Source organism: Paramisgurnus dabryanus, chromosome 9, assembly GCF_030506205.2.
Source record: "Paramisgurnus dabryanus chromosome 9, PD_genome_1.1, whole genome shotgun sequence".
Lineage (NCBI taxonomy): Eukaryota > Metazoa > Chordata > Actinopteri > Cypriniformes > Cobitidae > Paramisgurnus > Paramisgurnus dabryanus.
This window is the reverse complement of record NC_133345.1, coordinates 29296643-29309148: the sequence shown is the minus strand read 5'-3', so window position 1 is coordinate 29309148 and position 12506 is coordinate 29296643. Positions and strand designations below refer to the sequence as shown.

Here is a 12506-nt window from a genome sequence, read left to right as displayed (position 1 = left end):
CAAGGAAAATAAAGAAAAACGTTAGACCTATCATCTTTCTATTCTGTATTACTTTATTATTTGTTTCAGTTGTGTGCTTGCGTGTCGGCGAGCAAAGTGCCCTTTTTATTCTTTGAGCACCTGCCCCTCCAATGGTCTCTGCACGGCCCTGACTTTTAATATAAGGTTAAAAAAACTAGTATAGTTTTATAGGTAATTTATTACAGTTTACTATAGTACTATACTATATTACTATAGTGATATTAAATGTACTCCGTATTTTTATTTTGGGAATTAAATAATTAACAACTTTAAATAAAAAATTCTTAGTCAGGCCTCGGAATCTAATTTTGAAATGATTAAAATATTTTTACATATTCAAGATTTTCATGGGAACCAACAATTTCAGCCACTTTTAAACATGTATTTTAAAGGCTTGTCCAGCAGATGGCCAAGCAGTTTTCCTACCTCTATTTTCCTTCGGTTGTTTTAGACGTTTTGTGTGTGTTTGTTAGTGGGAATGATGAGGGGCGGGGTTAGTGCGTGACATCACAGACTGACTGACAGACTCAACTTCTGCTCGCTTTGCACTTCAGTGGCGATAATAGATGGCGCCAGCCTTCCTTCCTAATAATAGTACGCATAATATGAGGCATGAAAAGATGCCCTTCATAAATAGGACAATAGAAATCGCATTTACGGCATTCGTCTAAACTGTGAGATCTTGAACCTGAGCAGCAAAGGAGGCGCATCGGGTGGACGGACTGCAGCATCCACCTGCATCCTCTTGCATCCCGCGGGCGCATTATCCTCCCCCTCCTCTCTCTGACTGACCTGAACTGTCTGAACTCAGCACGCAAACACTGAAAGCGATGGCAGCCGGCGGAGGATGCGCGGAATCTGTGGATCAGTACCGAGTTGAAGTGGAGAGGCTGACTCGGGAGCTTGCCGAGGCGAACCGGGAGAAGATCCGGGCTGCGGAATGCGGTCTGGTGGTGCTAGAGGAGAATCAGACGCTCAAACAGCAATACGCGGAGCTGGAGTCCGAGCAGGATGCTCTGAGACAGGAGTTAGAGCAGCTGCAGGAGGTACACACGGGGCTTGTGTGGTCTGATTTGTCGCAAAGGAGAGATGTGCACGTGTTTCGTTGCTTTATAATGTCATAAGTGCTAAGTTAATATTGTTTTTGGTACCATGAATTTTAACAAGAGATACAGGCCAGTCTCTCTCTCCCTGTGTCTGTCACTCTGTCCTTCTACTTCTATGTTATTATTAAAAATAACATGTAATCACCATTATCTACCATGGCACCATTTTCAGAATTAGGATATTCTGCAAAAAAATTGTTAATACTTTTTGACTTTTAAGACAATTTTAAAACACGGAGGTCATTGAGTGTCTGGGTGTATGGCTGGGATTTGTTGAATCCTAAATATTGAGGATTGCTCATTACTTCGTATATGTGACCCTGTCTGTGAAATTCAGGCTAAAGTCTTACATATGTAGGATGATTTTATGTAGAAAACAGTAAATCACAAAAATGACTTCAGCTGGGTTTTCACTGACTGGGTCACCGTTGTTTAGGGTGTTGTTGTGTCATGCCAAGTCTAGCTGCAGTCTTCAGTGTTACTTGTATGTGAACTTCAAATGTAGACATGATACCTTTAAGTTGCCTGATTCGTACTGCATTCTCATATTTTAAAACTTGTCATTTTGAATTCATTCACAAATGAATTTATGGTTTTTCGACCAACATTGGTTCCGTTTCATTGAATGAAAGTATTTTATTCTTGAGTGTTTTCCTTAATGACCCCTAATTTGAAGCACACTAGAAAGTCAAGGACTATGACTAATGTTGCTTTGCTTGCTTTACAATGGTTATAAATGCTTATCTAGTTATTCACTGACTGATTTGAGTCTAAGCAGTTAGTCATTGAGTAACCGAATAACTACTACAGTTGTGTTCAGGACAGTAATTATTGTACCATTTCCTTCAAGTTCAGTGTAACTGACTATAGTTTCTCAGTAATTGCTTATACCAATCATACTATAGCTGTTTATTATGGCATCATATGTGTTTATTGTAAGAAATGTATATTTAATTGTATGCAATTGAGCTTTTATAAGTTGTGTGCAATGCATACAGTAGCCTATGTAAATTTCACCCATGCATATATTATTACAGAATATGGGGAAATTTAAGAAAACTGTGAGCGCTATACATATAATGCAGACAGTTTAAATTCAGATTTGATTGCGTAGGCTTTTGATCACAATCAAAAATGCACATCTGTTTTTTCCTTGCTTTTCAGATAGTATCTATATCTCCCTGTCTGTTCAAAGCAGCTGTGCTGTTTATAATAGTGTCTGTCTGCGGATGATAGTCGTGTGAAGGGCAAATGTGCTGGAGGGTATATGTCCTCCTGAGGACAAGACCTGCTGTATCTCAGTTTATTTCTACTTTATTTTGAGAAATTAAACCCCACTGGCCTGACCCCATTGCACTATTTGCCTTTGTACTTTTCCTTTGTACGTCATTTTGGGGCTTGACAGCTCCCTTCCCTATTAATTATTTGAAAACAAAGATGGATCACAAAAAGAACAGGTTTGAAAAAAACAAAAGATTGAGTAAATAACGAATGATTCTTACTTTTGGGGTATACTTGTAAGTTGTAACCATCATTGTGCCTTATAAATTTGTTAAAGTCCTGCTTAAAAACATCTAGACCTCTTTATTGAAACCGAGAGGGAAGTAGTTCCGATGATAAAAATTAAAAAAGGCCAAAAAAACGTGGAAGTGTAAAATTTGAGTGAAGACAATGATTTAAATATGGAGTCCATTTCTTAGTTCTGCAATGGTCAGCCCTCATTTGACTGCTCGCAAAAGGACATGGAGCACTTCTAGGTCACCCATATGGACCCATAAATCCAAGTCCAAGACAGAGAAAGAAATGAAAATATACAATGTCAAGACAAAGAAGAACAGTTGAAAAGAGACCTTCTTTGACTCTGTCTACCCTCCCCTGGCCAGATCAGCAGGGGTTTCAATAAATCAGATCAATAAAGATTGGCCATACAGGCCCTGTTTTTCCCCAGCCTCCAGTGGCCTTACCTACAAACCACATGAGCCCCACCTCCAAAGATGCCCTGGAGGAGAGTCAGGTCTCCACTGCTCTAGATTTTGATCATATATATATATATATATATATATATATATATATATATATACACATATAAATTACATTTGGAACCCACATTTACTGTGTAGTCTGCTCTAGATTTTGATCATATATATATATATATAATATATATATAATATATCTGTTAAGAAAGATGCATTAAGATGCTAATTGTACACAAAAAAAAGGTACAAAAGTCTCAGCGACGGGACCTTTTAAAAATGTCCTAATATTAACCATTTTGGTACAGATATGTACTTTAAACACACCAGTATGTACCTCATGGGCAGTGGTTCTCAAACTGGGGGCTGCGAGATGGTGACAGGGGGGCCCCAGTTTTATGACATTTTATAAAGTACATTAATTTTTCATAAATTCTGTGTAATTAAGCCTTAAAAGAATAAGGCTACTAACCAACGACACTACTTTGTATACTTTTATATGTTTTGTCTAATTAAAATGTTAAGTTTTAGAACAAAAGTGTCATACATTTTCTTTGGTGAGGCCGCAAAGAAATGCACCGTACACGGGGGTTGCACGCTGATAAAGTTTGAGAACCACTGCTATAGGGTACCAATGTGTACCTTTAAGGTACAAATATGCACCTTTTATGTTATGTTTTTTTTTTAGAAAAGGTACCGCCCCACTGACCACTTTTGTACCGTTCTGTACCTTTTTCTGAGAGTGTATTTGTTTTGGAAGTACTGCTTAGATAAGGCCAGTGGCTGCCTGTGCCTCCTCGGAAAAAAACTAAATATGTATTTGGTGCGTCCTGGAACCTATGTGCATCGCGTGTCATGTCAAAATACGTGCTTGCTGCATATGCATCGAAAGGGTTCATGATTAAAGAGATGCTGATGTCTCGCATGAGTGACACATCAACACTAAACTCTAATTACACATGATGTTAAAGGGATAGTTCAGCCAAAATGATATTAAACCTATGATTTACTCAACCACAAAGCCGTCCAAGATGCATGTGTCCATCATTTTTCGGATGAACACATTTTCAGTTATTTTAGAAAATGTTTTAGATCTTTCAGTTAATCAAATGTGAAGTTACAGGGTCCTTCCATTCCAAAAAATGTGCATCCATCCTTCACAAAATTAATCCAAACGGCTCCACGAATATAAACAAAGGCCTTCTGAGGGTAATACATGCCTTTTTGTTGTAGAAATATCCACATTTATACTTTATAAATGAAAGTAACTCACTTCCTGTAATGCCGCCATCTTAGTCGCATCCGCATTCAAGATGAGAGCGTACGCAGTTTATGCAGGGTTCTGTGTTACTGCTCTGTGTCCCCGCCCTCCGAATTTGTCATATGTCACTAAGAAAAGTGCGTACACTATGCTGATACTTTCTCCTGAATACAGAGGAGTCTAAGATGGTGGCGTTACCGGAAGCTAGTTATTTTCGTTTATAAAGTTTTAATATATGTAATATATATGGATATTTCTACAACAACACGGCGCGGATTACCCTCAGAAGACCTTTGTTTATCATTCTGGAGCCGTTTGGATTTCTTTTATGCACCCCGTAACTTTATTGTTTAGAAGAACATATAAGACATTTTCTAAAATAACTGAAAATGTGTTTGTCTGAAAAATGATGGACATATGCATCTCGAATGGCTTAGGGGTGAGTAAATCATGGGTTCAATATAATTTTTCAATATAATTTTGGCCGAACTATCCCTTTAAGCGAGTATCTAGCAAACAGAAGTATCTCTTTTATCGTAAACCCTTACGAAGCGCCTGTAGCAGGCACATGTTTTGACATGACGCACATATGTTCACATGATGCACGGATGACATAGTTTGACACGACGATCCAGACACATGACGATGTTTTGACGAGTTTCGCATTCGTGCCTCCTCAGAATCCGCCACTGGATAAGGCACAATTTAGAATACACAGCCGATTATATATTTGTTCTTTATTTTTTCTTCAAGTCTTTAATTTGTATTATTCTTAAATGTGCCTTCAGTAAAAATGGCCCCATCTCTTCTTTCTCTTCATATAGAAACTATCTAGAACTGTGCAGTGTTATGCTCTGTCTATTTTCTGCTGCGATGAGACTTTGGGACTTCAGGAAAGAGCTGGTCTACTTTACCCAAGGATGTATGTATTGATTAAAGTTTTACTTTAGCTTCCCAGACTCCAACTATCTGCAGTAAAAGAAACTGTTGGCTCTTACAATGAATTGAATAAGGCCTGTACTTTGCTCCTATTAGACTGTTATGGCTGTTTTGTGCTATTGACCATATACTATAGACTCCCCTTGGTTACTTTCAATAGCAGGTTACTATTTTCGGGCAGTGCGTAATATCACTACGCCTCCTGCAGCCATGTTACAGCAGCAAAGTCCTTGATTATAACACCAGAATGACAGTATAGTTCCTACCATATCTGCCTAGAAAATCAAGTACACGCTGTAACTACAGAAGAGTCAAGTTTTAAATAGGAAAAATATCGAAACTCTTTGGTTATTTTTTAGCGTGATGCTAATGGTCTAATCAGATTCAATGGATTGTGCTAAGCTATGCTAAAAGTGCTAGCATCAGACCTGGAGATCTGAATGGATTCAAAAACGGTAAAAATCAAATGTTTATCTCTTGGGGAGCTGGAAAATGAGCATATTTTCTAAAAAAGTGGAATGTCCATTTAAGATAACCTATTTAGTGCTTTTTTGTAACTACTATTTAGATGAACTCATTGGCACAGATTTTTGCCTATTAGTGTTTGTGTGTTCAGGTGGTGAGTGGCTCAACCCTGTCTCTGCCGAGTCTGCCCACTTTCTGGCTTGTATGTAGGACACTTAGCTTCTAAGGACTCAGCTGTTGACATCATCATTAGCTGCTTGAGGCAAAAGACTGCAATACAACCTCCACTATATAGGGCAATTTACTGCCCTAAAATACTGTAGACCTGACCTAGTCTGTGTTTATGACCAAAGACACTCCAAAAGAGTGATGGAGAGAGACAGCAAAATAAATTAATGGAGATCATAAGCACCAGATTGGATCGTCTCAAGCCTTTTTAACTTTGATAAATGGGCTTGTTTTCATTGCCTCGGTTGGTGTGTTAGTTTATTGTTGTCTATATAATGCTGCATGATACAGGTGATGAGGTCGGCATTTATCACTGAAGAGCCCAAACAAGTTGCAGATAATTTACACCTAACAGACGACCCAAGTGCCTGTGAGCAGGGCTGATGTGCATTCATTTATCTCCCAAATGAGAGGTCCAAATAGACTTTCTTATAAGACGAGTCCCTTTTGCTATCATTACATTTCATTGATGAAAATCATTACATTTAGCGTTTCATTCAACAAAGTATAATTAAGAAGAAAGACCTCTTCCGCTCAGGGATTAAGATTCCCAGACATCTTCATCTTGTGTCCCAAAGGTGGTGTAATAGTCTTCTATTATTCATGACAGCATTCAAACAGGTTTTGCGGATACAAGGCAGTGCTGTAGTACTGCAAAGGTATTCAAGAGCTATGGGTTGCAGCAGATCTAGCGTATCAGCAGTCCGCAAGGTTTTAAGCGTCATCTTACCTTATTTTTTTCTGTGCCATCCTCTAAATAAAGTTTTTTTGGCTGATTCTCCATGTTGATTTGGTATGGCACTCGTATAGGAATTTGATTATTCTGATTGGCTGTTCGGCATAGCCAATCGGTGCACAGGAAAGAAACGGGAGTGATGAAGCGATTTTTTTAAAGATACTTACGGTTTCTCGTTTTGATTAATGAACACCAACTACTGCCACCTGCTGGTACAGAAAGTTATTTCATTTTGGATGTGCTATTTTGGCGCCGTCCATTTGGTGGGCCAACCTGCCAGGGCAACTTTGAACCCGGATGCAGCCAACATGCGGACAATCTGAGCCAACCTCAATTTGTTGACATTGTGTATTTTTTCTCACCTTATTTTGCTTTTATTCTCACTTTATCAAGCAAAATCATCTATCAACCAGCTACATGAGCCTCAACAGCTTAGACCAGCAACAAACATCACAGAAATTGTTTGAATGCTCTTGAAGGGGAAACCAACAATTGTATTGTTTGGTTTCTGCCAATGCTTCCCTCAGCATTGCAGCCGAACTCCACCCTGAATTTATAAGTCTCATGAGACTTTGAAAAAGCAACCAGTTCTCATTAAAAATACAACAACAGGAAATTACCTTGCGTACAGGATTAAAACCCCACCAAAGCTCCAGGTGTACCAAATTCTCTGCTTATCCTCTGTATGAGTGCTGAGCAGTCATATCACGGCCAGGATTGCTTATCTCTTATTACAACCATCGATGATGACCTCAATACTTTTCTGCATTTTACAGGCATCATTGTATAGAGACAAAGCGCAGTTATGCAAATTTGAAAAACACGAACAATCCAACCGTCTCCATTGACTTTGTATTGCGAAAGGCCGCCTCCTTGTCATTTCTGGCTTATAACAAAAAACAGAATAATGCCTAAAAGCTGCTGTGTGACAATATGTACAGCTAACAAGCCAAAGAACCCAGAAATAAGTTTTTATAAGCTGCCGAGCCGTAAAACCCAGTCTTTAAGGAGAAAAAAGTGGATTGCCGACTATGTTTTCCCCTAGTGGACGCAGTTCTACGAATATGAGTACTATGAAAAGTTGCCTGTTTCCACTTGTGTGTCTTTAAACGCTCGTTTTTTTAGGTCGACAGCTTATAAAAACGTATTTCTGGGTTTTTTGGCTTGTTAGCTGTACACCTTGTCACACTGCAGCTTTTAGGTATTATTCTGTTTTTAAGTTTAACCTGTAAATAATTTTTTATAAGCTGTCGAGTCGACCTCAAAAATGAGCGTTTAAAGACATAAAAGTGGAAACAGGCAACTTTTCATAGTACTCATATTAGTAGAACTGCGTCCACTAGGGGGAAACGTAGTCGGCGATCCACTTTTTTCTCCTTAAAGGCTTGGTTTTACGGCTCGACAGCTTATAAAAACTTATTTCTATGTTTTTTGTCTTGTTAGCTGTACATATTGTCACACAGCAGCTTTTAGGCATTATTCTGTTTTTTGTTATAAGCCAGAAATGAAAAGGAGGCGGCTTCTCGCAATACAAAGTCAATGGAGATTGTTGGATTGTTTTCGCCTCCGGTGGGCGTGGTTTTCAGGTTATGATGCGCTGCGCTCTGTCTCCATGCTATGATAAATATAGGCATTAGATTGCTTATTTACATTTTCAGGCCTCTCATCTGGAAGTCACTTATTTAATCTAACCATTCTGAGAACAGTTCATGTTTGTCATCATAATGTTGAATGTGTACAGTTTACTAGTCATTTCAAGCTTTGCATATCATGTATCTCAAGACTCAACTGCAAAGCATTTACTAAATTCTGGGGTTCCTTTTACATCATTACAGTATTTGGCCCCATTGCAAATTCTTTATATTGTGCTGTCTCTCCATAATGTTGGCTTGCTAATGTATCTAAATCTGTCTGACACTCCATTAAACTTCTCCACACATGCTGTCCATGAGTCATGATGATGAATCAAACAACAAGTGTTATCAGTCATCTTGTGTACGTATTTTGCAGTAGCATTAGCTTATCTAGCGAAACGATCGTCAATTTCACCAAAAAAAAAAAAAAAATGTACTTTTAAATCTTACAGCTTGATGGTTGCTTCAGGGAAGACTCAGACCGTTGTTTGACACTTGATGCTTTTCACATCTGCGAGATGAAAGATGGCCTTTCTTAAGAAGAACAACCATATCAAGCAAAGTAAGATAAATTGAACAACTACTGTATGACAAAAACTGTGGACTTGTGTGATTTTTTTTTGGATTATCCAAATCTTTGTGCACACTTTTGACTTTCATACACTTTGTACAGTAGGACAACTGATGCAGTCATTTAATGAGTTCACATCCAATGAGTTCACTTTGCTTAAGACCCGTACAGCACTGTATGTGCTTGTGCTGATGTCCCAATTTGTCTATGATTTATGTGAGGATTCATTTTTGCTTAGGCTACATAATGTTTAATGTATTTTTGAGAGTTGTGAGGTTCTTAGTTGGGAGTATGCAGAAATTTCTTGTGCCAATTATTTTCGCTCTCCAATTTATGTGACCCACACTCCAGAAAAATGTGTGGCCGTAAGCAGTCAAAAGTGCTTAAATGAAATACGGTAAATTTAACTTTTGCATATAAAAAAATAACATTTTGCAGAATATGCAACTTACTGAAGAAAAGCACATGCTGTAAGTGAATAAAGTGCTGATTATAGGGGTTAATCTTTCAAATGGATTTAGATATGGTAGAAATAAAGCCAAATGAAAATTTAGGTTAAGTATTAACAGTAATATGATTACATGTTGTTGTCTTTAACTTGAGTGACGTCTTTGTATTGGATGCAGATATTGGCTAACTAATAACCTCTAGTACCCTTAGGTGATTGAGACGGAGAATGCCAGGTTTGACTGTGACCTAGTTGCAGAAATAATTGGAATTTTAGGAATTGTGCTGGCAGCGAGACAGAACAGACTACTGTCCCCCTGTCACACACACAGGAACTGATGCCTTAGTTTCTCTCTGTCTCTGTCTGATTTTAAAACCTCTTTTTATTTGTAGTTATTTGATCATTTTTGAAAGTTTTGCGATATGTTTTTTAAAGATTTAACAGAAAAAATGATTCACATGGATGTGAGAGAATCCATATTTACACAGTAGTTAATGTTTTCTCAGCTGTTGCTCACGTCAAACTTCCTGTTGTCTAGTCTGTGTAAAACTCACGTCACCCCATCCAGTCATACACTTACTGTTGTCTAATCTGTCAGCCACAGTTTCAAGTTACATGTTGACCTAAAAAAGGCAAAAGACATAGGATCAATAATATATATATATATATATATATATATATATATATATATATATATATATATATATATATATATATATATATATATATATATAATTAGGGACACAGAGCTTTTCAAATCCTTGCAATCTGGAGCTACAAAAATGTACAGTATGTGGAAAATAATTTGTTTTTAACCATAAACTACACGAACACCAAATGTATTATATTGTATTATAATTTTTCTTCTTTTCATACAATTCGTAGACACTTTTTCTCTTGCGACCCTCAGACATTTTGAAAAAAACACGATGAGAATGCAGGCTTCAATGAATGGGTGAAACAGTAGACCACCACACATATACACAGGAACGGGACGAGCACATACGGCGGCCTTACGTCAACATATCACCAGAATGATTGACAACTGGAAAGACCAATAGTGTTCTTGATGATCCACCCGGAAAAAGAAAATCTTCCGCTATACCTTTAAATGTGCAACAAAAATGTACGGTATGTGGGATAAAGCGTTTTTTTAACCATAAACCATGCGAACACATTGTATTACACAAAGTAATGTGCTTTTTATCCACAAAATGTGGGCCCTTTAATATTTCATGTGTTCAGTGGTGCCGGTACTGTGACGGCCTCAAACGATTTCTGATGATCTTTCAGAAGTACTCAGCAGTCTGGAAACGTTGACTTTCTCTGTTTTCCAGAACTAACAAAAGCAATACCACCTGACCCCTAGAAATCAGCCAGTCAGACTGAAACTGTCAAGTTCAGTCATCGCATGCATTATGTATCAGTCAGTGGTCAGTCCGTGAGGGGGACGTTTCCGCCTGTGAGCTATTACAAGCCGTTGATATTGAGATACTGAGAAAAATGATACAAACACAGTTAACATTTGTAATAATTTATAATAATTATAAAGTTGCTAAAGCTTTCTACAGAGTGTGGTCATGAGTGAGCATCACTCTATGAGAAGAGAAACCAGATGGAGGTGGTGGGCTTTGTGGACGTATTTCCTTCACAAACCATCTGCCTCTACATTATAAAGTCAAGATCAATGCTCTCTCTCTCTCTCTCTCTCTCTCTCTCTCTCTCTCTCTCTCTCTCTCTCTCTCTCTCTCTCTCTCTCTCTCTCTCTCTCTCTCTCTCTCTCTCTCTCTCTCAGGGTGCAGCTGTGAGGCAGAGGGCCATCAGTTGGGATACTGGGATATTGACAGGCTCTTATTTTGAATCACAAAGAGGTCCTATTCACACTGCTGTCGCCAAATGAATCAAAACCGTGTTTCCATTTTTTGCTTAAGTCTTTTCCCCAGAGTTTAGCTATCAAAGGGAGAGAGAAAATAAAAGAACGCAAGCTGTCGGTGTTAATGGATTAACTTCTTTTGTTGGTGCAGATTTTCTTTTGTTTCTTAGTTACACTCACAGCTGTTTACTGCGGACTTTACTGTGAAATTAGTGTCCCTGAAAACTGTTTAGTGGTACTTTTTTCTCATTCATTCATGTGCTTTGCCAGAAAAATTGACAAGTAATTAAAATAAATTTGCTGTAAAGTTACATTTTAGCACAATTCTTTTTACTGCAGTGCAATATATGTACTCGATTCATGTTATTTAGTGAGTATTATTAGATTTACATAGAGTACTATAGTAATTGTACTGTATTACATGAGAGCAAAACAATCAATATCGCTTACAGAAGATAATAATAATGACGGGAATTGAGGCAGTGCTCATTGGGAAATTCCAGTATTTGACGTTTTCTTTCCTCACATCAGCAACCCTTCAACCACCTGTTCTATTCAGTCAGAGTTGCTAAAAGCTGTTGTCAACTACAATTGATTTTTTTCCATCTATATACACATATCTTCCTCTATTCCCACAAGTTCTTCATTGATTTTCTGGTTTGATGTGATGCGTCTGCTGGTCCCAGTTATGATATAGCTCATAATGGCCCAGTTACTTTGAGCAACATAGACACGATATAATCTGCAACAGTAGATTACCATCTGTGATGCGTTTGATTGATTCTGGTGCCCATGTTGGAGACCAATGTGTCTTAAGTAACACAGGTATATTTGTAGCAATAGCCAAAATATAATTTTATGCCAAAAAATCATTAGGATATTATCCTAATAGAAGATTTTGGGTACTATATGTTCCATGAAGATATTTTATACATTTCCAACATGATCTCATGTAAATCCGTGTTATAGTCACAGAAAAATTTGATCACTTTATCTGTGTCACAGAATTCAGCTTTTTCCGTGACGGGAGCACAGATGTCTTTTCCATGTCACTCCCACATGTGCATCATTGTCGCTTGGGGTTAGATTTGGGGTTTTGGGTTAGGATGTTTAAAAATGTAACAGAAAGTGATTTTAACCCCAAGCGACAATGGTAAGAAAATAGTAGAAAACAATAAGAAAACAATACATAAAATGACATGAGAAATCCTTGGGAGTGACACGGAAAAGACATCCATGCTCCCGTCACAG

General features: G+C 37.9%; 1 protein-coding gene across 3 annotated transcripts in view; it reads left to right on the top strand.

Moving 5' to 3' along the window:
* Positions 1 to 547: 547 nt before the first annotated feature.
* The window catches only part of bicd1a (bicaudal D homolog 1a), a 36087-nt gene continuing 24128 nt past the window's right edge, over positions 548 to 12506 (top strand). For all 3 annotated transcript variants that reach the window (XM_073815781.1, XM_065283507.2, XM_065283506.2), the window contains exon 1: positions 548 to 1067. In XM_073815781.1, the coding sequence (XP_073671882.1) occupies positions 852 to 1067 (216 nt within the window). In that variant the 5' untranslated portion in view covers positions 548 to 851. The remainder of the gene's footprint in view (positions 1068 to 12506) is intronic.